The 22,872-nt window shown below is 46.4% G+C and overlaps 5 protein-coding genes across 5 annotated transcripts; 4 read left to right on the forward strand and 1 right to left on the reverse strand.

The window, feature by feature from the left end:
* Window positions 1-357: 357 nt before the first annotated feature.
* mcm5 (minichromosome maintenance complex component 5) lies at window positions 358-5,250 on the forward strand. Its single transcript, XM_053443750.1, has 16 exons — window positions 358-657; window positions 1,340-1,466; window positions 1,562-1,690; window positions 1,782-1,954; window positions 2,047-2,202; window positions 2,285-2,454; window positions 2,548-2,719; window positions 2,804-2,915; window positions 3,009-3,152; window positions 3,241-3,306; window positions 3,610-3,786; window positions 3,880-3,992; window positions 4,098-4,226; window positions 4,320-4,462; window positions 4,620-4,747; window positions 4,859-5,250. Exons 1-16 carry the CDS (start codon window positions 485-487, stop codon window positions 4,958-4,960), a joined length of 2,214 nt encoding a protein of 737 aa, XP_053299725.1. The 5' UTR covers window positions 358-484; the 3' UTR covers window positions 4,961-5,250.
* Window positions 5,251-5,302: 52 nt separating this feature from the next.
* On the reverse strand, window positions 5,303-6,750 carry hmox1a (heme oxygenase 1a). Its single transcript, XM_053443728.1, has 4 exons — window positions 6,604-6,750; window positions 6,302-6,517; window positions 5,954-6,226; window positions 5,303-5,588 (listed from the first exon to the last, which is right to left on the reverse strand). The coding sequence occupies exons 1-4, from the start codon at window positions 6,646-6,648 to the stop codon at window positions 5,415-5,417; spliced, it is 708 nt and encodes a 235-aa protein (XP_053299703.1). The 5' UTR covers window positions 6,649-6,750; the 3' UTR covers window positions 5,303-5,414.
* A 1,101-nt stretch (window positions 6,751-7,851) lies between these two features.
* On the forward strand, window positions 7,852-13,248 carry foxred2 (FAD-dependent oxidoreductase domain containing 2). Its single transcript, XM_053443674.1, has 10 exons — window positions 7,852-8,004; window positions 9,151-9,356; window positions 9,465-9,770; window positions 9,861-10,112; window positions 10,593-10,931; window positions 11,009-11,175; window positions 11,251-11,416; window positions 11,552-11,778; window positions 11,942-12,112; window positions 12,430-13,248. Exons 2-10 carry the CDS (start codon window positions 9,154-9,156, stop codon window positions 12,660-12,662), a joined length of 2,064 nt encoding a protein of 687 aa, XP_053299649.1. The 5' UTR covers window positions 7,852-8,004; window positions 9,151-9,153; the 3' UTR covers window positions 12,663-13,248.
* A 246-nt stretch (window positions 13,249-13,494) lies between these two features.
* ankrd54 (ankyrin repeat domain 54) lies at window positions 13,495-17,271 on the forward strand. Its single transcript, XM_053443717.1, has 8 exons — window positions 13,495-14,179; window positions 15,020-15,067; window positions 15,159-15,257; window positions 15,481-15,552; window positions 15,759-15,806; window positions 16,019-16,143; window positions 16,233-16,340; window positions 16,524-17,271. Exons 1-8 carry the CDS (start codon window positions 13,786-13,788, stop codon window positions 16,596-16,598), a joined length of 969 nt encoding a protein of 322 aa, XP_053299692.1. The 5' UTR covers window positions 13,495-13,785; the 3' UTR covers window positions 16,599-17,271.
* A 262-nt stretch (window positions 17,272-17,533) lies between these two features.
* Window positions 17,534-22,806, forward strand: hmgxb4a (HMG box domain containing 4a). The gene is made up of 13 exons (XM_053443680.1): window positions 17,534-17,603; window positions 18,241-18,346; window positions 18,800-18,936; window positions 19,065-19,140; window positions 19,216-19,803; window positions 19,907-20,110; window positions 20,383-20,567; window positions 20,674-20,755; window positions 20,841-20,905; window positions 21,043-21,139; window positions 21,230-21,393; window positions 21,510-21,632; window positions 22,071-22,806. Exons 2-13 carry the CDS (start codon window positions 18,310-18,312, stop codon window positions 22,113-22,115), a joined length of 1,803 nt encoding a protein of 600 aa, XP_053299655.1. The 5' UTR covers window positions 17,534-17,603; window positions 18,241-18,309; the 3' UTR covers window positions 22,116-22,806.
* The last annotated feature ends 66 nt before the right edge of the window (window positions 22,807-22,872 follow it).

The following is a 22,872-nucleotide window of genomic DNA, read 5'->3' on the forward strand; positions in this document are numbered from 1 at the left end:
AGTGATTAAGATGCACGGTTTGTTTGTCTTTTCGTTTCAGATCAAATCATCTTTATCTTTTAAGTCCGCTTATTGTTTAAAAACTTCCTCCATGTTTCCTCCTCGTGCTTTTCTTGTCCTTTTCGCGCCATCACCACTCACCAGCCCCTCTAACCCCTAACCACGCCCAGTTGGTGTCGCTTGAGCCAATAGGAGCCGTCTCTGTTGTCTCTTTCGCGCCACCACTGCTCCCCAGCTCCGCCTTCTTCTCGAAGCCGTGCCTCATCTGAGTCTGTTTGGCCAATGGCAGGGGGGCTTCTTCGCCCTGAGCCAATCAGATGTCAGGAGAGGGGGCGGCGCGAGAATCGCTCGCGGGAAACAGACAGGAAGGAGTTGAGATTTTGCCGCGGAACAGAGCAGCTCGTGCTCCGCCACTTTCCTCCCATCGCAGTTTATTTTTACTGAATCGAAGTTTCCCAGCTCGCTCGGACCGACCCGCTGCAGAATGTCTGGCTTCGACGACCCGGGAGTTTACTACAGCGACAGCTTCGGAGGCGGAGAGGGAACCGGTCCCGATGAGGGGGGACTGAAGCGGACCCAGATCAAGAAGCGGTTCCGTGAGTTCCTCCGGCAGTTTCGAGTGGGAACGGACCGGACCGGGTTCACATACAAATACAGGTGAGACTCCAGATGTGGATGAACGGTGCTGGTGTCATGTGGGACTGTGAGGAGGAGGAGGCGGCGGCGGCGTGGTCTGGAAACATCTGGATCCACCGTGTGGCAAAGGCCGAATAAATACATCTACAATAATTCATAATAGATAAATGATGTGGATTCTCTAAAGTCTCTAAAGTAAAAACCCTGATGTCATCAAGCCAAAGTGAGGGAGGAAAATAGGCAAAACAGAGTTGCATTGTGGGAAATGTAGGGTCCATAATAACTGGGGTCTGACTCACATTAGTTATTATTCTACAATCTGTTTCTTTCTGCTCCATTCATTCACTCTGAAACAACATCTGGATTGATGCTGTCACATCTGCAGAAATCTCATCTTCAAACTCGTTATATTTCTCTGAACACTCTCCACTGGTGTGGCAGCCATTAACAAACCAGTACACTGGTATTGTCCACGTCTCAGACTCTGCACTGATCACTAACTTCTGCTCAACAAGTTATTTATGTTATATGGCTCAAAAACTTTAGACCAAACTCTCTGGAGGTTTTTATGACTTTATAAACCAACTCTGAAGTAAAGTTGTTTGACTTACAGTTTGTGATTAGTATGAGTGGCTGTTTCTCTTCGAGGCAGCTTGAGATTTGTTCTCCAGTAACATTCCTGATATGTTTTTGTTCTGTTCAGAGATGAGCTGAAGCGACACTACACCCTGGGGGAGTACTGGGTGGAGGTGGAGATGGAGGACCTGGCCAGCTTTGAGGAGGATCTGGCCGACTGTCTCTACAAGCTGCCCACGGAGAACCTGCCACTGGTGCGTCACCGCCCCACTTTTCAAGCTCTCTCAGTAAAACTTCACCATTTTCTCTTTTTGATTGTTCTCCTCTGACAACTTGTTGTGATTGACAGCTGGAGGAAGCTGCAAAGGAGGTGGCTGATGAGGTGACCCGCCCCCGGCCTGTGGGGGAGGAGACCGTGGAGGACATCCAGGTCATGGTGAAGAGCGACGCTCATCACGCGTCTATCCGCTGCCTCAAGGTAACGACTTTCTTCACCTCCTTTATGTTTCATCCTTTCTTCCATTCCTCCTCAACAGTGTGGTCAAATTCTGTTTTTTCTCGTTGCTCAGTCGGAGCAGGTGTCTCGCCTGGTGAAGGTGCACGGCATCATCATATCGGCCACACCCGTGAGGGCCAAGGCCACCAAGGTGTGTCTGCAGTGCCGCGGCTGCCGCAACCTCATCAGCAACATCCCCCTCCCCCCCGGCCTGCAGGGCTACGCTCTGCCGCGCAAGTGCAACAGGTGAGTTTCACCGGCTCCCTGAGACCGACAGGATTCTACTCTCCAACACGATGTCCTCCTGTTTTAACTCCCTGGATTCTCTCTCCTCTCAGTGAAGGCGCCGGCAGCGTGAAGTGTCCCATCGACCCGTACTTCATCCTGCCCGACCGCTGCGTGTGCGTGGACTTCCAGACGCTGCGGCTGCAGGAGTCTCCGGACGCCGTGCCGCACGGGGAGATGCCGCGTCACATGCAGCTCTACTGCGACCGGTGAGGAGCACGTTCCACTTGAATCCACGAGCCAGTGCTTCCCTGCTGCTGAGAAGCTAACCTGTGTCTCCCCCCCTCTCAGGTACCTGTGTGACCGTGTGGTCCCGGGCAACAGGGTGACCATCATGGGCATCTTCTCCATCAAAAAAATGGCTGCTGCCAAGACGTACGGCAGAGAGAAGAGCTCCGGTGTGGGGATCCGTGCGTCCTACCTGCGAGTGATTGGCATCCAGGTGGACACGGAAGGAACAGGTGAACATGAACTTCTGCTTTAAAACTCTTGTGTCGCTGCCTGATGCATTCTGGGAGGGATTCAGATGTTAATGTGACGTTGGTGTCGTGCAGGACGTGCTGCCACGGGATCAGTTACTCCACAGGAAGAGGAGGAGCTGAGAGGACTGGCGGCGTCTCCGAACATCTACGAATCTCTGGCGCGTTCCATCGCTCCCTCAATCTACGGCAGTGACGATCTGAAGAGAGCCATCACCTGCCTGCTGTTTGGAGGCTCCAGGAAAAAGTACAAACACTCTCAATCTCTACAGCGGCTGTTAATCCACCTCCTCCCTCAGGTGTGTTAACGTGTTGGTTCCCCGTCCCTCAGGCTTCCTGATGGTCTCAACCGCAGGGGGGACATCAACCTGCTGATGCTGGGAGATCCGGGCACGGCCAAGTCACAGCTGCTCAAGTTCGTGGAGAGATGTTCACCTATCGGGGTATTTATCTTCTCTGGAGTCTGTCCTCATTAGAAACTGCTGGATCTTTAAATCCACCCCCCCTGATACTGAGTCTGGATCCTCTGCCTTCAGGTCTACACCTCAGGTAAAGGCAGCAGTGCAGCTGGTCTGACTGCCTCCGTGCTCAGGGACCCCAACACCCGAGGGTTCATCATGGAGGGCGGAGCCATGGTGCTGGCCGATGGTGGAGTTGTGTGCATCGATGAGTTTGACAAGGTACGAAGAGTTTGAGTCACAGGAGCTGTTTATTAATCTGTTCATTTGTTGAGCAGGGTTTAAAAACAAACCTGATTTTGTTCTTCAGATGAGAGAAGACGACCGAGTGGCCATCCATGAAGCCATGGAGCAGCAGACCATCTCCATCGCTAAGGTATCACCCACATGTTTATTAATGCAAATGTAGATTGTTTGTTAGCACTCCTAGACTGCGAAGGGGGTTAGGGTTAGAGTTTTATCGATGAATACATTTTAGAATGAAAACCAAATTTTTAAAGCATCAAATCTTATTTATTTCATGTCTCTTTCTTCTTCAGAGGCTGAGAATTTAAAGTTTTTGTAAATGCTTGTAGTTCTGTCCGCTCATCAGAAAACACTCAGGCACCTTAAGTTCTAACAAGTTAAAACACACACACACTTTTCCGAGGGGGCTATCTAACGTGTTGACTCCTCCCAGGCCGGCATCACCACCACCCTGAACTCCCGCTGCTCGGTCCTGGCTGCGGCCAACTCAGTGTTCGGCCGCTGGGACGACTCCAAGGGCGAGGACAACATCGACTTCATGCCCACCATCTTGTCCCGTTTCGACATGATCTTCATCATCAAGGACCACCACGACACGGAGAGAGACATGGTGAGGAGGCCGGAGGGGTTTCCTGCTTTTTTAGATCCTCAGATTCAACAGATTTTACCCTGAGAGTAACATTTTGTGTTTGACTCTTCGTAGATTCTGGCCCGTCACGTGATGAACGTTCACCTCAGTGCTCACACGCAGACGGAGGGTGTTGAGGGAGAGATCCCACTGGCCACCTACAAGAAATACATCGCCTATGCCAGAGTGTGAGTACATCTGCCTTTAAACACACACACACACACACAAAGCATTTCATTCCTTAAAGCCTCTAACTGAATTAGATCTAATTTGTCCTGGATGTGTGCTCACAGTAAGTGTGGCCCCCGACTTTCTGCGGCCGCTGCTGAGAAGCTGAAGAACAGATACGTGGTGATGAGGAGCGGAGCGAGGGAGCACGAGAGAGAGAGTGACAAGAGACCCTCCATCCCCATCACTGTCAGGTACTTTCAACCGCCCACACGTCTGTGATGGACGTGCTCTCACACCTCTGAATCTCTCAGGCTCTTATAAACTTTGCGTTTGTGGTTTTGCAGGCAGCTGGAGGCGGTCGTGAGAATCGCAGAGTCTCTGGCTAAGATGAAGCTGCAGGCGGTGGCTGGAGAGGCGGAGGTGGACGAGGCCCTCAGACTCTTCCAGGTCTCCACACTGGACGCTGCCATGTCCGGCAGCCTGTCAGGTGCGTGGCTTTGGTTTTGATTTGTTGAACTGGAACACAACTGCACCACAGACTGTTATTAATCTAGAACAAGCTGCTTCCATCCAGTCCACCAGGGGGAGGCAAAACACTAAACAGTAGTTTCCTGCTCTGACGTGTCTCCACGTGTTGTGTTCAGGTGCAGAGGGCTTCACGTCTATGGAGGACCAGGAAATGATCTCCCGCATCGAGAAGCAGATGAAGAGACGCTTCGCCATCGGCTCCCAGGTGTCGGAGCACAGCATCGTCCAGGACTTCACCAAACAGGTCGGTCAAAGTGAATTGAAAACGGGGGTCAATTAAGAATACAGATGCCATTTTGGAGCAGAGAAGAAGTGGCTTCCAAGTCTCAAATTCTTCTCCTCCTCCCGTCTGCAGAAATATCCGGAGCACGCCGTCTACAAGGTCCTGCACCTGATGCTGAGGAGGGGGGAGATGCAGCACCGCATGCAGAGGAAAGTGCTCTACAGAGTCAAGTAGAGCGACCTGCCGCTCCAGTGTCTCTCTACTATACTGGTGCTGATGTAAATAGTTCTTATCTCCATGTTTGTGCTTCTCTGTATTTACCAGTAATCTCTGATCTCAGTCACGGTGAATGTTCTTCCATTGTTTGTGACTGATTCAGTAAAATCTTGATTCCTGGCAACAGTCTCATCAGATGTTATAAAGAAAGTTGTTGGATAAAACTGTTGATGGTGTTTTTTGTCAATATAAAGATTAAGTGTCTTGATTCTCTGTAAAAAAAAGCAATAAAGTATTTGAAATGTTAAGTTTAATTTGGTATTTTTCGTCATTTCAATGATAAAAAGGCGACTCAGACAGTTTTCACTTTATAAACGTTTAATAAAAAATACATATAAAAAGACAACAAGTTGATAAGTCCCCAGTTTCATTTGAGATTTGATCATAAAGAGCTTGGACACAGCTCTCAGTTTTACTTGTTGTACTGGATCATGAGCAAAGTGCTGGTGGCGGTGACCACAGTGGCCAGAGCGACACACAGTCTCATGGTGAACTGGCTGATCTGTGGAGCCGCCGGGAAGCCGCTCTGCGATTGGTCCGCTGTCGCCATCGTGACACTCAGCATTTTCTGCAAGTCGTCAAAAACCTGCAGGAGAACCAGATCCAGGATCTGTTATTGAGCCGGAGCTGTGCTTGCTCTGCATTAATTCCTCAGATTCACTTCCTCTTAGGAGTTGATGTGAGTTCAGTACTGGTTGTGAATCTGAATGTGATTTATTGGCCAAGTGTGTGTGTGTGTGCACATGCAGGGTTTGACTGGTTAAGTATCACTTTCACATAAAGTGTGAGAATGCTCCACATGAACTAGTTATTTCCTATTTTAATTATGATCCTATTCAGGTTCATGTAAAGAGAAAATTTACGTGGCAGCTTCTCATGTGACCATATTCTCTGAGGGAGCCAGCCCATGTTTCCCACAATCCACCACTGCCTCAGTCTGCGTCTCCTCACCTGGATGTTTAACTCGAATGCGGCCACTGCCTCCTCCAGCACCTCCCTCCGCTCCTCCTCCTTCAGCTCGATGCTGTTCATGCGGCTCCTGTACAGCTGCTTGAAGCGGTTGGGGCTGCTCACGCCAGGGAAGGAGAAAAACGACAGCCCCTCTTTGCCGCTCAGCCCCAGGGACTTCTGGGTAATCTTCCCCAGCACCTGACCTCCTGAGAGGTCACCGAGGTACCGGGTGTAGGCGTGGGCCACCAGCAGCTCCGGGTTCTCCTCACCTATCTGTAGAGTTAAAGCCTGTAATCAGATTGTGTGTTTGTTTGGATCGATGGATCGTCTCACAGCAGCTCCCCTCACCTGTCGCAGCCTCTGTTGGTATCTGTGTGTGGCTGCAGGAACTATCACCCGCTTCCTCCAGTCCGAGCCCAGGAACACCTCCAGGTCGCTTTCCAGAGCCTCCAGACGGGCCAGCTCCTGAGGGAAGTAGATGGGTGCCACAGCTGGATGGGTGGAGTTCCTGTCCAGCTCCTCCTCCAGGACCTTGTAGATCTCGTAGAGGGAACACAGCAGCACCTGAGAGACGTGATTAAAAACCCACTTTACAGGACGTTGACTGACTTTTCCAGAGTTCACTGACCGGGTCGGAGAGCAGAACCCACCTTGTACTGTGGCAGAGTGATCTGACCCTTCTGGTAGCTCAGCATCAGCTGTGTGTTCTCGGCCCTCACGTGGTTTTCTTTGGTTGCTGCTTTTATCTGCTCTGATAAATCCCTGAAGACAAGACAGGATGCAGGAGGAACTTTTTATCATATCTTGAAAAACTCTAATAATTAGCTGCTTGTAATAAAAAACATGAGTTTAAAAGTTATTTTCAAAACATATGACTCAGCTCTCATACCTGCCAACGACCCCTGTGTCTTCTTTCCTTGCGCTCTTCATGTTCTCCATCTTTGCCGACTGTACAACACTTATTTACCTGTGATCCGGGGGGGGGGGGTTAGTCTCCGTCGTGCTGGTGGAGGCTCAGCTGTCTCCTCTTCTGAGCGAGTGTCCCTCTCTGGCCTCTTTTATACACACTGATGCTGAGTCAGAAGGGAAGTGTGAGTGCTGACTCACTTTGCTGCTGCTGCTGCTTAACATGACAAAGCAATGTGTGGATATAAAAACAACAGAAACCATGATGGGGCAGAAATCAGGGCTGGAAGCTGAGGGTGAATCAGAAATCACTTACCTGAGGAGATTAGACTTGTCAGCGCTTAAAGATTTAATTTAAGAATTACAGGAAATCTAATTAACTAGTTTGAACAGTACAGTTTGTTTTTTAATGTTTTTACTTGTATTATTGATTCGTCTTGTTTTTTAATCCCATATATTTTACAAAACACTGTAACCTCTTGATATAATGCTATATAAATGCTATTATTATTAATGATCTTTACTCTGGTAAAAGAAAGCATAACAAAGCACATTACCTGGGCTTGATTTTAATTTGAAACGACTTTACACTTCCAATCCAATTACAGTGTTTATTGACTCCACCACTTTTATCTGACACTTGCAGATTAAAGATTTTCTCGATCAATAAAGACAAACTTAATGAAACCTGATCCGCCGATGGAAACTGGACTCAAGTGACCCTGATATTTGATAAAGAGTCATAAAGCAAATACATTTTTTGATTTCTCAGGACAGATTGTAAAGTTTAAACATGTTACACATCTGTCCTCTCTGGTTCTGCAGATCTACTCTTTGCATGCTGATGATTATTATTTTAAATCTTTAAGAGCACTTCTTGGGGGGTCTTAGGGGGGAGTGGGGGGTCTCATCATTCCTCTCCAGAGGCCTGCTCCTCTATGTGCTGTGGTATTTTCTAATCACGCCCCCTGGTGACAGAAGCCCTCCATTGGTTTTCCTCCTCCAAAGGGGGAAGTGGGCTGAGCTTGTGGATTTTTCATGGGGGACTGATAATCTCACACTGACCCGGGTAAAGAATGCGGGATAGTAAACATGTAGCAGGTCCGATGATCGCCGGAACCCAGACTGATCCACGGATATAAGAGGTAACGCGGGTTTCTTTATTCTCACACCTCACATCTGGTTCAGCGGTCGATGGCAGCCGCCGCCGCCGCCACAGAGTGAGACGAGCTCGGCGGCGGAGTGGAGCCGGAGCCGGGGGTCTCCGGAGGAAGAGGAGGATTCTGAGATTCACAGATTTTAGTTTGGTAACATGTGATGCGCGTGTGTGTGCTCGTGTGTGTGTGTGTGTGTGTGTGTGTGATCCAGAGCATCGAGGCACTCAGTGGCCTCATCGTGGCCCAGATCCCCACAGAGCCGCGTTCATACACAACATGTAATAGAGTTACACACATTAACAAACATCAACAGTTTAGTTTAATCTTATTTATATGAATATGTTATACAAGTTTTGATTGGATGCTGCGCAGATAAGTTGTTAAGGTGCATCACTGATTAACTACACACATTATCTCAAGGCAGTTTACGTCAGAATGTTATAGAGAAACACAACAGTTACCACAAAGAACCGGTTCAGATGTGTAACTTCGTTATAACAGTTAGAAACTTCCAGGTTGAGGGTGAGCTGACATTTGCCTCGTCCGGTTGGAGAGAGCAGAGGAACTAGGGCGAGAGAAGATAGAGAGAGAGCAGGAACAGTTGTGTGAAGTTAAAATGAAACTTGGTCAGACTGAGTGATGATAATAGACATAATGATGTTAATAATAAGAACCTCATAAAATTATTCTCTTGTGTGCAAAGTGGATTTTTTTGTTTCCCAAAAATAAATATATGTTATTATCGTGTAATTCCATAGTGTTATATTAAGGCTGGATGATATGGTTAAAAATTACCTTAAGACAAAAACTTTCACTTCAGTCGATATCATGATAAATGTCTCATTATTATTTCTGTCAAGATCTGAGTGAAGGTTGTTGTTTTAAACATGAAACGTGATAAACAGCAAAACATTTTACAAACCTGATCCAATTGATAAATGAATTGAGTTCAGATACAAATAAATGAAATACAAACAAATCTGACATGTTAACACAATGCATAAGAAATATATTGATGTTGTTGGACTCTTCTATTATTGCTATTGATAGAAATTATATTGGGATAATATTGATATTGTTTTCTTGCCCCTCCTTATGTTATATATCTTTACCACATTCCTTCCTGTTCCTCAGGTTATGGATTCGAACCTTCCTTGTCTCCTCCTGTTTGTTTTGGTCGGCTGGGTCGAATCCTCCTCTGATAATGTCACCCGGCACTTTGACTACTGCGTCCTGGGAGCCGGGCCTTCAGGACTGCAGATGGGACACTTCCTGTCCAAAGCCAGAAGAGACTACATCATCCTGGAGAGGAACGCAGGGCCGGGCAGCTTCTTCCACAAGTGAGAGACTTTGTGAAAAACATGGAGGACGTCTGTGTTTCCTCCTGAATCCTCTTTGACATCTGCCCTCTCTGCTCCTGTTGTGTGTGTGTGTTTGTGTGTTTGCAGGTATCCCAGGCACAGGAAGCTCATAAGCATTAACAAGATCCACACAGGAAGGCAGAACCCGGAGTTCAACCTGCGTCACGACTGGAACTCGCTGCTGAGCGATAGACGCGACCTCCTGTTCAAGCGGGTGAGCAGCGAGTTCTACCCTCCGGCCGACGCCTACCCGCTCTATCTGTCCCTGTTTGAGAAGGAGCTCGGCCTGAGGGTGCGTTACGGCGTGGACATCGGGAGGATCCGGGCCACGCAGTCGGCCACCGGCAGGAGCTACGTCCTCACTGATCAACATGCATCTGACTACAAATGCAGGTACTTGTCTTCACACTGAACCCGTGGTGAGCGTTTTGTGTTTGGACTGTGAGTTGCATCGTGTGGTCTGTGCTTCCCCCCCCCCCCCAGCGTCCTCCTGGTGGCCACAGGCCTGTGGGTTCCTCAGCAGGTGGAGTTCGTCGGCTCTGAGCTGGTTGAGGGATACGAGTCCATCTCCACCAACCCTGAGGACTACAGGGACCAGGCCGTGCTCATTCTGGGGAAGGGGAACTCTGCTTTTGAAACGGCCCAGAGCATCATGGGACGGGCGAGTCGGGTGCACATGCTGAGCTCCAGCCCCGTTCGACTGGCGTGGCAGACGCATTATGTCGGAGACCTCAGGTACACATGAAGAAGCGGGAGATTTTCTGTTTCTGTGACTTTTAATATCAGTGGTTCCCAAACTTTCATCAGACACAATCACACAAGAGGATCCAGGAAATCAACCTTGTTGGATCTGGATTTTTATTAGTTTGTTTCCTTTGTTCGTTGGCAGGATTATTAAAGATGAGGTTTAGCTCAGTGAAGAACACATTAACTTTGAAAGGGTTTATTAACGTCTTTTTAATTCTACATATATTTAAACTGGATTTTGCGTTATAGTTGTTTATTGTACAAAAAGGCGCATATCCCCAGTATTTTGGATGCACTTGTATTTCGGTGAAGTTTGTACATTTTGTCCAACTTGGATTGGAACTTATTCTGTTTGTGCATATACTTGTTTAACAAAATCATAATTTTTTTTTTTATGTCAGCTTCAGCTTCAACTCTTCTGAATTGGAGGTTTAGGTTTTTAACATGAACATTTTCTTTGCTTTTCAGAGCTGTGAACAATGAGCTGCTGGACACGTACCAGCTGAAGTCTCTTGATGGTTTGGTGGAGGCTCAGCTGGAGAAAATGGTTATCGTTCAGCGACAGGAGGAGGGCAGGAGGAGATCAGGAGGAAAGAAGACAGAGAAGAAGAAGAAGAAGAAGAAGAAGAAGAGACACTTGTACTTGACTCTAAACAAGTACATACAGAACCAGGAGGAGAGGAACCGCTCCGACGCGACTGCAGAGGAGCTGCCAGCGTATCACATAGACAACTTCTCCATGAGGAAACCCTACGACCGGGTGATTCGATGTCTTGGATTCCGATTCAACTTCAGCGTATTTGACAGGTAGAGATTTATGCAGACTTACTGTGTTTGTCCACATTTCATATATAAGATGTTTGTTTAGATAACGCTCTCTTTAGCTCCGCCTGCCCACCGAACAGTGACAATGCCAAAGGGAGATTGCCGGGGGTGACGGCCTGGTATGAAGGGAAGAGCACCCCCGGCCTGTTTGTGCTGGGAACCGCTGCTCACTCCAGAGACCACCGCCAGTCTGCCGGCGGCTTCATCCACGGGTTCCGCTACACAGGTGACAGTCTGACAGATGTTTATTTACACTTTGACGAATGATCCAGGAGTTATTTAGGATTTTCTTTTGCCACAGCCCGAGCTGTACATCGTGTACTGGAACAGCGCTACCATGGCAGCCCCTGGTCCTCCACAAAGCTGTTGACCACGCAGCTGCAGGCCTGGATCCTGAAGCGGGCCGGCGAGGCCTCTGGGCCATACCAAATGTTTGAGGTGCTCGGGGATGTTATACTTCTTCGAGGGTGAGTCCATGTGATATCATCAGTTATCGTGAACTTGCAGGAGATCTGCCTGCTGTCGTTTGATCAGCTCAATCAGAGCTACAGTTGCTGTTCCTCATCCCTTTTCCTCTCATTTCCTCCCTCTTCCACTCTCAGCTCTCACTGTGAATACGTGGAGGAGTTTCCGGTCCAGGCGCTGCCTCAGTTCTCAGCTCTCTCGGGTCATGAGGTGTCCGGCCAGGGCCTGATCGTCCTCGTCATGCAGTACGGGAAGAAGAAGATCGACTACCTGGGGCGCAACAGGGCGGAAACCGACTGGACCAAAGCTTGGAAATCCAACTTCCTGCATCCTGTTTTATACTATTACGACAAACTTCCTACTGGTGAGTAAGAATTCTGCTGCCATTAAGAAGTAGATCTTCCATGTAGACTCACTGCAGTTATTAAAGGTATCCCTCTGAAAAGTGAATATACGGAATATTAAATCAGAAAATACTAATGTAGACACTGGCAAACCATTTTCAAATGATTCTTTTTTTATCCCAGAGGAAGAAATGAAGCTCCGTCCCAGTGGCTGGCCGCTGCCCAGGCCTAAGGCTCTTCATCACATGGTTGAAGACTTCCTCGCAGAGTGGGACAGTCCCATATCTCACATCCAGCCTCTGCGGCGCTTCCTGGAGCACTGTGTCCAGACCGACCTCAGGGCCTTCTATGCAGGTAAAGCATGTTAGCAGCTGCCTATATTTACAGAGAGTGGTTTGTATTAATGTAGTGCTGTTCTAGTACATTCTACTACCGACCTGCTGGTTAGTGGACGACCTGCTGTACCTCGTAAACCACAGCCACCTGTCTTTCTATTTTGATTCTCACTTTACAAACCTTTTACCTGTTGAATTCAGGTCAATTGAAACATCTATGATGCTCAGAAAATGCAAAAATCGAACTTTGACCTCGCTCCTCTCATTAAGTGATTTTACTAACTGCAGAGCAGAGGGCGATGGTGACTCATTCCCGTGTTTCATCACATCTTTTAGAATCGTGTTTCCGTTGGACCCTCACCCACCGCGAGCCGCCGCTGTTCTGTCAGCAGGGATACTTGAAGCAGCAGGGTGTGGTTCACGACACTCAGCTGTGGCAGCACGCACACGACGCTGGATTGATGCCCACCGAGCAGGACGCCGGCACGTCGGGGGCCGACCCAACGTTCCCCAGCTACCTGGCACATACTGGAGCCTCTGTGTCTTCAGGACTGAAACTTGACCTCTGATTGTTTTACCGAACCGTGTTAAAGCCTATGATGCTGTATGTGCCCCTCAGACTTTCTACCTCCAGCACCAATAATCATTCACTCCACAAGACCAAATATTTTTCACCCATTATTGGTTCCCAACCTTCTCTACTTGCAACCACTTATCACCCAGTTGCAGATTTATTCCACTTTTCTATTTGAACCAAAGAGTGATTTTTCCTTGCTTTATTTTGATATTTTTATGGACCTGAATGAGTCAAATTATCCTGTAATTTACTATCTATAAAGAAAAAAGTTAAAATCAGAGGAAAATCTGATATTAATAAGCAGAATGTGTTTCTCCTTCAGGTTGAATCCCTCAGACATATCACGTGGCCTCGAACCTGCAGGTTGGAAACCACTGCTCCTCAGCGAGAGGCGGCTTGTCCCTTAGCATTCCTCAAATATACATATATCTATTATAATGTGCCATTATCACTTTATGTACATGTAGGTGATATGAAACTATATAGTGGAGGGCGGGTGTTACACAACAATTATGCATTTATCAGTTTAAGTGACATTAACTGAACAAATACACATTAAAGAGGGAAAACAAACTGTTTGTGGTTTTGTTCTGATTCAAATGTTTTTCTTTGTTTAGTTTATTTTATTCTTAATTTTTTTTTATGGATAAATAAAATCCTAAACAAACATTTAACAATTGTTATTTTCACAGTGCGCATGCGCAGTCCTTTCACTCGTAAAATTTGACAGCACTGCTCCTATTGGACTGGAGCAGCTGAAGAAGACTGAAGCTGATTGGTCGTCAGTGAATAGGAGCTGTCGATTGTCCAATGGGAGCGAATGTTACTACCTCCAACTGATGAAATGGGTAAAACGTGAACCAGGAGACATTTTGGTTCTGTGAAGGTAAACGCATCTGTGTAAACACAGCTCGTTCCCCGGGATGGAGACGCTCTGACGGGGGAGGATCTGTGAGGACGGACCGAACAATGGCTCCAGACGCTGCTGCCAAACCGGACGCTGTGAACAAAATGGATTCCTGATGTTCACGTGTTGATGTCGGGTGTGTTTTCTTCCTGGAGGCGCGAGGACCTTGTGTTGTTGTAGAACCCGCCTCCATATGTCAGGGTGAAGCATGGACGGCTGGAGCCCTATCGTAGCAGCCGCTTCGGACAATGACCCGTCCAGCTCCGAGGGGGAGTACATGGTGGAGCCCGGACCCGGACCGGAGCCCCGGGAGGTGCCGGCCCGGGAGCAGCGGGGCCCCGCGGACAGGATGGAGGACGGGGGCTCCGCGGCGGTCGGCTTCGGGATGAGCAGCATCGGGGAGGGCAAAGTGGTTCTGGGTCGAGTCGGACCGCGGGACGACAAAGAACTCCGGTACCTGCACCTGCTGTGGGAGCCGGGACGAGCCGACCTCAGTGTCCCCGCAGGAGGGGCCACCAAGCTGGGGAAGGTGACGGGGAGCCGGGCCAGGAGACAACACAGAGCCGTGAGGAGCCTGGGGCCCATCGGGAAAGATGTGTATGGTAAGAGAGGGAATCATCTTCGGCTGAAGACAGGTTTTAAAGTTAGGTTTAAGTTTAGGTTATAGACTGTGACGAGGTGAAGTGCAGGTTAGGTTAGTTTAAAGTTAGGTTCAAGTTACAGTTACAGTTAAAGTTAAGTTAGACATGGATAAGGTGAAGTTAAGGTTAGTTAAAGGTGTAGTTTAAAGTTAGGCAAGTACTAACTATGGTTAATAGTTCATCTCTAGAGGTCAATGTAATGTCCTCTGAAGTCATGGAGGTAGTGAAAGTTTTAGAAAATACAAACTAAATCAATTCAGTACATTGTTATTCTCATGTTCATACTGTATAGTGCATCTTTACTGTAGCTGTAGTAACATGTGAGTATTTTGTACATGACAAGTATTTTATTTATTCCATTGCCTATTTTATTATATTTTCATACTTTAATATGTTTTGTCATGGTGCTTTCACTCAATTTGAAAATGTTAGGCATGATAATCTCAATATTTCTAAGGTGTCTGCCACATGTTAAGTTCCTTGACAACAGGTGTTGTAATTTGTCACTATGCAAATACAATTTAACCAAACAGATACAGGTAATCATTGTGTAACAGAAGAACTCAACATTTAACATTTCCATATTCAAAACATAATAGACTCGTGCTAGTTATCTAGTAAAATCTCAAACATGCACAGATGAGCAGTAAACAGTAGTTTTATATGCTGCCAATTTGTTTTTAAAGTGTGAAGCCAGTGTCCCTGTCAGAACTGTCATTGTTTGCCTGATGACATCCAGTGCGACCTCTGTGGATCTAACATTTACATATGTGTCTCACTTTGAATGTCTTATCTCCACAGCTGTGAAAAGACTGAGGGAAGCAGCCAACAGCAATGATGTCGACACAGGTACGAGCAGGAAGGTCATTCTGTAGTTTATTCAAGCAGAGTAACAGAAGGCTTTTTGAGGGGTTTTGTTAATAAAGTTGTGTTCCTGCAGTTCGAAAACTCCTGCAGGACGACATAGACCCGTGTGTAGCCGACGACAAGGGAAGGACAGCTCTTCATTTCTCTTCCTGCAATGGCAACGAGAACATCGGTAGGTGGACAGCTGTGAAGATGGAAGGACAGTAGCATGAGGACTTACACATTATGCTGCAGGACGGTTGCAAAGAGCATAAACTCAGCGATGATCCAGCTGTTGAAGTGTCCTTGAACAACACACAAAACAACTGTCCTGTTTTACAGCTGTCCCTATATAGGAACAATTTAGAGTTATCAATTTATTTATCAAGTCTTCTTTTTGCCCCTTGTGAATAAAGTGCAATTGTTGCTGAGCCACGGCGCTGACCCCAATCAGCGAGACAGTCTCGGAAATACCCCCCTCCATCTGGGTAAGAGAACAATCACCACGATGACACATAAAACCACACAGTAGTCGTACATCTTTCTGTGGCTTGACTCCGACACACAGCTGTGCAGCTCACAGGCTCACACCTGTTCCAATCTACACATATACTGCAGAGTGAAATAAAGTATGTTTTGTGATGCAACAAGTGACATAACTATCTCTGTTGTTGTACTTTTTGTGTTTGTGCAGCGGCCTGTACAAACCATGTGCCTGTAATCACCACATTGCTGAGAGGAGGTGAGGCCACTGCTGAAGTGTTGAATTCTTTGTGAATCCATATTTCTCAGCTTCCCATTAAAGTAGAGATCTTTACCACTTACCTAAAAATACATGGGACACAGACGACATTTTCAAAGAGGTGTCTGTAGCCAAGAAGAAGTTTCAGAAGGTTGTCAGGCTTCCCAGTTATATTCAATGGAGACATTTGTGTTCTTATTGATTCTGTGAAGGCGCCCGTGTGGACGCCCTTGACCGAGCAGGCAGGACCCCGCTGCATCTCGCTCGCTCCAAGCTCAACATTCTGCAGGAGGGAGATTCTCGCAGCTTAGAAACCCTGAGAGGGGAAGTCACACAGGTAGAGAGAGAACATCTCCTTCCCTGGCTTAATGAATCAGAACTGGATGCTTGAGTACAGTCAGATCATGATGTGACTGTCTTTCCTAGATTATTCAAATGCTGAGGGAATACCTGAACCTAATGGGCCAGAGTGAAGCTAAAGAGCGGCTGGAACACATCTCCACACAGCTGCAGCACACACGCACCAAAGAGCAGGTGAGACCCACATTCACAGATTCACATCAGGCTGCATCTCGGGCTGCAGTTTTAAGTCTGAGCTAGACCTGATTCAGTTAATGTGTACATTCATGTGTATTTTCTTCAATTTGCAGGTATTGAGGATTTCATTGTTTGTTTGTTTTTCATCAATTCATAGATATTTGTTTTGTTTTTCCACAGGTGGATGAGGTGACGGATTTATTGGCCAGTTTTACATCGCTCAGTCTACAGAAACAGAATTTGGGGGATAGGTAGAAGTCTAAGTTTATAGAGAGCTGAGGTCCTGCTCTGCTCCACCAGCCTTCGTCAGACAAGTAAACCTCGACCAGGATACTGTTGTTTTCTGTGCGTATTCCAAATTAAATATTAAACTACAGTAGCATTTAAAATGTTTATTTATTCGCGTACTAATATGACAGCAAGGCCACGATAAGTAGTGTTAGCCTGGTTAAATTGAAAAGACGCTCAGATCTTAATAGCCATCAGTGTAATGGAGTTGCCATCCTTTCAGCATATGGACGTAACACACATTAGCTTTTCAGAGGAAAGATAAAAGAAGGCCCTCAAGGCAAAAATACACTCAAAACAGGAAGCTTGTGGAGACAGAAGCTAACCCAGTTCAGCGGGACCTCAGCTCTCTATTGTGTGAGTGTGTGTGTGTATGTGTGTTCTCTGACATGTTGCCTGCCATTATTAGTCACAGCTCTGTGATCACTATGAGATGTGTGTAGTTCTTATGAAATGAGTTAACAGTTTCCCCTGTTGTGACTTATCTGGGTTTGTGTTCAGCGCCACGTTTCAATCACGATGCCTTTTTTCTCTTGTGTTGCATGTTGATACGTTTATATGTGAACTGTGGTGTAAACATTTTGTTTGGCTGTTGTTGGAAATTGATATTTGTGAATCAATAAATGAGTATGTTTGTCTATATTGGGGAAATATTGTTCTTTTGTACAATGTGAGAAAATTTGTATCTATTTTGGCTTATTTTGTATATTATATTATTGATATATTATGTTATTTATAGTTATATATATATATATATATATATATATATATGTTTGTATTATAACGTACTTGTTATATAAAGTTCTAGTTAGTAGTAGATCATAGATTTAGCATGTGTATGGCTAATGTATAGCTGCTTTCCTCCACGCTGATTGGCTACCCTCTCCAAGCCCCTCCTCTACGCGGACACGTATTGTTCCGCCGATAATAAAGATGGCGGCTGGACCCGCGTAAATTGGAGATCTCCTGGAGGTAGTAAAATCTAATAAACACATGATTTCCTCAGCTCCGGGGGTTTGTAAACGTCACGGTCCATCACCTCAGAGAAGCCGGGGACATGAGCAGTTTATCCGCGGCTCGGTGGCGCTGTTTGCGGCCACTTGAGGGGACCGCGGCCTAGCGGCGGGTCGAAGCCTCGGGCTTTCCTCGGCGGCTCATGCCGGCCGGCGAAGCGCTCGCTCGGCGCGGCGGATCCGGGCTCCTGGAAAGATAGGGGAATGGGACGCAGCGGAGGGAAAGTGAATGGAGAGGGGGTGTGTTTGTGTATCTTTACAAAAGTAGGCGGGAAGTTGTTTAGCGTTTGTTTCTCTCGTGCAGGAGGCACACTGCATTGTTTTTGTGAATGTTCCGCTGATTTGATTTTGCATGAAGTTCTCCAGTGTTGAGCAGGAGTTGAGGCAACACACACACACACACACACACAAACAGACACACTCTGAGGTGCAGTCATCTCTGCTCATGTCTGGGTAACGTTACACCACGAGGAAGTATCTGGTTAACTTTTCTATTTCCTTCACGTCAAACTCCTTCATGACTCATTTCTGTTCATACACAGAGGTTCTTCACCTCGACTGGTATTTGACTGTTTCTCTCTGTGCTCTGTTGACAGGTCGTTATCCTGCCTTCATGGTGTCAGTGACATCCTGTGACAAGAAGACGTGTTGACCAAAGACCAGCTATGGCTTTTGAGGAGATCAAGAGTAAAGGAGGAATGGGTAATGCCTGCTTGTAATTTGTTTTTTACTGTATTTCTCACGGGGGCAGAGAAATTAAGAAAACTTCATCGATTTGACGACACAAGAAATGTCTGCAAGGGACCCAAAGAAGTGATGAACCTGCTGTAGCTCCATCACATCTGAGGGAAGCACACGTCACAAAGCAGCTTCATAGCTGGTTTCAAGTTGATTTCATTGATTTATCAAACCAATGCACTCAAGTGCTTTGAATTATAAATAGTAATAACATTGCAAAGTGCGTAATGCAGCAAGGAAGGGAGAACGTGTGAAGATGTAATGACATATACGTGTCTATATAATACACCTAAGGTCTAAATTCATCGATCGCCTATTCTGAGCTCAGTCAGTTAATGTTTCTCACCGCGTGTGTCCCACCGAATCTTTGTTTTACTTTGAAAGTTAGGATTATAATCCAGATTTCTTATATTTTAGACGTGGGGATGGAGGGAGACCGGGGCCTTGTTGCTGGTCGGAGCCAGAGAGAGAAGAGGAGGTCGTACAAGGATCTGCTGCGGGAGGAGGAGGAGATGGCTGCTCAGGTCCGAAAGTCTTCCAAGAAGCGACCAAAGGTAAATTATCATTGTTCGGTAACTTGTATCTATTGGGTTAATATCAGCTTAGTACATTGTAATTGGATCTTTTGATAATTTGATCAATATGTCAGATTATTTAATGTTTTGGTGTCATTTCCCATTAGGATTCAGAACTTTTCATGCTGGGAGGGGATTCGCATAAAAAGAAGAAGAAACACAGCGATGAGCACTATTACAGAGGTGAGATATTTATATATTATAATAATCTTCTTATTAATAGGAATTGACTCTAACTCCATAATCTTCCTGTGTCAGACCACGATGGTTCAGGTCCAACGTCTCACAAGAAAAAGCACAAGTCTTCAGACCGCTCCCCGACCCTGTCCTCCCCGTCCTCCTCCCTCCCGACAGATACAGCGATGGGCCTCCTTCAGGCCATCACCTCTCCCTTGGCCACAGGTTCGGAGCCCAGCCCCCACTTACACAAGAAACCCTCCTACCCCCCCGTCTCCTCACATTCCTCCAAGGACCGCAAACGTGAGGGCAACAGCGGCAGTGGAAGCAAAGGAAGCCACTCCCTCTCTCACTCGCGCCCCGTGTCTTCCTCGTCCTCTTCTTCCAAGAAGCACTCCTCCTCTTCTTCGAAGTCCTCCCTGTTCCACGGTGGAGCTCCCAAAGAGGAGCCGTTGACGCTGCGTGAGGCAGACGGGCTGAAGATGAAGCTCATCATGTCGCCGGAGAAGGAGGAAGGGGAGAGTTTCCCGTTCACGCCGCACTCATCCAAAGGAGGCGTGAAGAAGGAGAAGGAGAGAGACAGGACGCAGCCCTCAAAGTCGTCCAAGAAGAAGCAGCAGCAGAGTCGAGATCCACTGCCTGTGGTGGGAAAGGAGGTGGAGGTGGAAGGTAAGATGAACCATAAAGATTAAACACATTTCCTTTGGTGCTACTTGATTCTTGGAATGCCACGTTTTCTTTTGTTTCTTCATATTTGCCCTCTGTTGAACAGGTCATTACGGAGGAGGCATGGGAGATGATAGTTCTTCATCTGGGGCCGAGCTGGAGGCAGGAGAGTTGGTCATAGATGATACGTACACACATCTGACGAAAAAGAAGAAGAAGAGCAAGAAAAGCAAGAAGAAAAAAGACAAGGAGAAGGACAGAGATAAGGAAAAAAGCGGGAAAGACAAGAAGCACAGCAAAGGAGTTGGAGGTGAGTAGATCTAGTAAAGAGATGTGCTACTAGCGTTTAAGTACTGTGGTGAAACGTGGTCATAACATTTACTGTTATTGTCATTTCCAAGTGGCTACATCTACCCAGCAGGCAGTTCAGTATTATTTTTCTGCCAATGAGCGATGGAAAATCACCTAAAAAACATTAAAACTTTTATACTGGCACTTCCCTTGTAGAAATCTTGAGGATTGTAAATCCTGTTAAACATTTTCAGTTTCTCAAACCCTCACTCTTGTCGTCCCTTTCTTCAGACTCCTCGAAGAGCCACAGCCACGGCCACTCCCATCCCACTGTCACTCACAGTGCTGTCGGCCCCATGTATGCTATGGGCGCACCCATCCCTCCACACCACCATCAAGGCAGTGACGCAATACCAGAGAAGAAGAAGAAGAAGAAAGAGGAGGACAGGGACAAGCACGACAAAGATAAAGAGAAGGTAAGATACTGTGGGGTCGTTATTTATTCTACAACTCACCTCTCTTGCTGTTGTGCTTTGTTGTGTTTCTCTTACAATAAAGTTTGTCCTCTTTCTCCTCGTTTAGCCCAAGAAGAAGAACACGACAGCCTATCAGGTGTTTTGTAAAGAGTACAGAGTCAACATCAACGCTGAACAGCCAGGACTAGGTGGGTAACATATAGTATAACCATATAAATGTAAATTAAATTACTAAAAGAAACTAAGCATTTTCTGTGTACATCTGATCCTCAGTCTTCGGTGAGCTAAGCAAGAGGTTGGCAGAGGTGTGGAAGGCGATGCCCGAGAAAGACAAACTCGTAAGTTTTCTGTAATTTAACAAAAGAAAAAGCTTTGGAAGTTTGTCTAACTAATTTGAATATCCCTGATATATTTGCAGTTGTGGTGGTGCACTAAATGTCTATTGCTTCCTGTGCTCTGTGTGTTCACACTGCAGGTCTGGAGGCAGAAGGCTCAGTATCTGCAGCACAAACAGAACAAAGCCGAGGCCACGACGATCAAACACAAGAGCTCCACCGAGAGCAAAAGCAAAGGTATTTTTAACCCGACGCTCTCAACTCTCTGTCCCTTCACCGCTGCATCTCATTAGAACGGTCGTTAATTAGTGTTCTCTTTAATAAAAGTTGTAGCAACAGGAACCGGGATTGTGTCACCGAGCAGAGCCCCCGGCAACTTGTCCCTGTCCCCCGCCCGGATCCCAGAGGTCGATCCCATCGATGCAGCAGCTCACCTGCAGCTACTGGGAGAATCCCTGTCCCTGATTGGGCATCGACTACAGGAAACAGAGGTGAGTGTCCACATGCACATGTTTCTGCATAATCCTGCTGATAACAAAAAATGTTGAGATGTTTCATTAATGCAGCGGACGAAGTGAATCATGTGACTGATGTGTGTTTGTGTTAGGGGATGGTGGCCGTGTCCGGGAGCCTGTCTGTACTTCTGGACTCCATCTTGTGTGCGCTGGGGCCACTGACCTGTCTCACAGCACAGATACCACAGTTAAACGGCTGTCCTCGAAACGTCCTGGTACAGTACTGACATTTGTTAAAGCTTGAATGGAATTAGTTTGTGTTATGCTTTCACTCAATACCCTGCGCCTGCCCCTGCTTTTGCTTGGATTTTCTCCTCTTGTGCTCAAACTGTGCATTTCCACTCAGCTATTTTCTTACTTGAACGGACTTCCTGTGCTCAAGGTCTCAGATTTGTCCTCGGCTCTGTTTATTTATTTTTTTGTCATAAATAGAGTAATGTTGACTAGTATTGTTCACCCTCGTTGTGGGTATTAGATTTACATCTTCGTTCATGGGACAATTTCATTTCAAACTGATAAACTCTTGAGGAAAGATGGTAAAACACATTAGTTTGTCTGTTTTCAGCTTCCATACATCTGCACTTCTAGATTCAGGAGATGCAGCCACACCTTTTATAACAGTGTTCTAACTGTGCTTTCTCTTTTCACATCAGTCGAATACATTGGACAACATCGCCTACATCATGCCTGGACTGTGAGTGGAGGATGCAGAGTGACTGTTCAGCAGACTCAGAGTCAGCAGACGTGAGGGGTTTGGTTCCTGGTGCAGGACCGACCCTCGGACTTTGATTTAAAGCCACTGCCCTGCATCTGAAAACTTGGATATTTCTAGTGTCGACATGTTTTTAAAAGTGTATTTTTAGAAAAAAAGGAACGTCATTCTTTTAATTTTGTAATTGTCATATTTTTTTAAATGAAGCATTTTACTGGACATTCTAATTCTCCTTGGCGTATCAGCTTTGTTTTACTGTTACTGTACAGCTGTTGTGTGAATGTGTGTGTGAGTGTATGTAATGTGCTGAACGTGTGTAGCTGTAAAGTGGGTGTGACCGTGTGAACGATGAGTTTCCCCTGCCTGTTTTTTTACTGAAATGTACAGGAACATTGTAGTTGATCTTCTGCTCATCATCAACAAACATAATATATTTAACTCCTGATTATTTGTTTCTTTTACCGTGTAAAAAAAGTACTGTTATGCCTTATTTGCTCGTTTTATAGATTTGATATTTCCCTGTCCGTACAGCGTTTAGATTTTGTCTGTACTGTAGAATTTCAGAAGCGATAGAAAACAGTTTGTTCTAAAATGAGCAGCTCAAGCAGTTCACTGTCAGAGCTTCAAATCCACAACTGTGGCAACATTAAAATATGATCTGATCAGATATGACGCAGCTACTGCCTCCCAACGTTTTTTTTATATTTGTCCCATCTCTCTCTCTCCTTCCTTCACTTCTTCAG

Source organism: Pleuronectes platessa, chromosome 16, assembly GCF_947347685.1.
Source record: "Pleuronectes platessa chromosome 16, fPlePla1.1, whole genome shotgun sequence".
NCBI classification, from domain to species: Eukaryota; Metazoa; Chordata; class Actinopteri; order Pleuronectiformes; family Pleuronectidae; genus Pleuronectes; species Pleuronectes platessa.

Coding starts and splice junctions, on each gene's coding strand:
- mcm5 (XM_053443750.1), top strand. CDS start 485: ATGTCTGGCTTCGACGACCCGGGAGTTTACTACAGCGACAGCTTCGGA. Junction 2,916..3,008: donor AGAGATGTTCACCTATCGGG/GTATTTATCTTC, acceptor CTCTGCCTTCAG/GTCTACACCTCAGGTAAAGG. Junction 4,227..4,319: donor TCCATCCCCATCACTGTCAG/GTACTTTCAACC, acceptor GTGGTTTTGCAG/GCAGCTGGAGGCGGTCGTGA.
- hmox1a (XM_053443728.1), bottom strand. CDS start 6,648: ATGCTGAGCTACCAGAAGGGTCAGATCACTCTGCCACAGTACAAG. Junction 6,227..6,301: donor ACCAACAGAGGCTGCGACAG/GTGAGGGGAGCT, acceptor TTAACTCTACAG/ATAGGTGAGGAGAACCCGGA. Junction 5,589..5,953: donor CATTCGAGTTAAACATCCAG/GTGAGGAGACGC, acceptor GTTCTCCTGCAG/GTTTTTGACGACTTGCAGAA.
- foxred2 (XM_053443674.1), top strand. CDS start 9,154: ATGGATTCGAACCTTCCTTGTCTCCTCCTGTTTGTTTTGGTCGGCTGG. Junction 9,357..9,464: donor CCGGGCAGCTTCTTCCACAA/GTGAGAGACTTT, acceptor GTGTGTTTGCAG/GTATCCCAGGCACAGGAAGC. Junction 11,417..11,551: donor GATGTTATACTTCTTCGAGG/GTGAGTCCATGT, acceptor TTCCACTCTCAG/CTCTCACTGTGAATACGTGG.
- ankrd54 (XM_053443717.1), top strand. CDS start 13,786: ATGGACGGCTGGAGCCCTATCGTAGCAGCCGCTTCGGACAATGACCCG. Junction 15,553..15,758: donor AAATACCCCCCTCCATCTGG/GTAAGAGAACAA, acceptor GTGTTTGTGCAG/CGGCCTGTACAAACCATGTG. Junction 15,807..16,018: donor CACCACATTGCTGAGAGGAG/GTGAGGCCACTG, acceptor GATTCTGTGAAG/GCGCCCGTGTGGACGCCCTT.
- hmgxb4a (XM_053443680.1), top strand. CDS start 18,310: ATGGCTTTTGAGGAGATCAAGAGTAAAGGAGGAATGG. Junction 19,141..19,215: donor CGATGAGCACTATTACAGAG/GTGAGATATTTA, acceptor TTCCTGTGTCAG/ACCACGATGGTTCAGGTCCA. Junction 20,111..20,382: donor GCACAGCAAAGGAGTTGGAG/GTGAGTAGATCT, acceptor CCCTTTCTTCAG/ACTCCTCGAAGAGCCACAGC.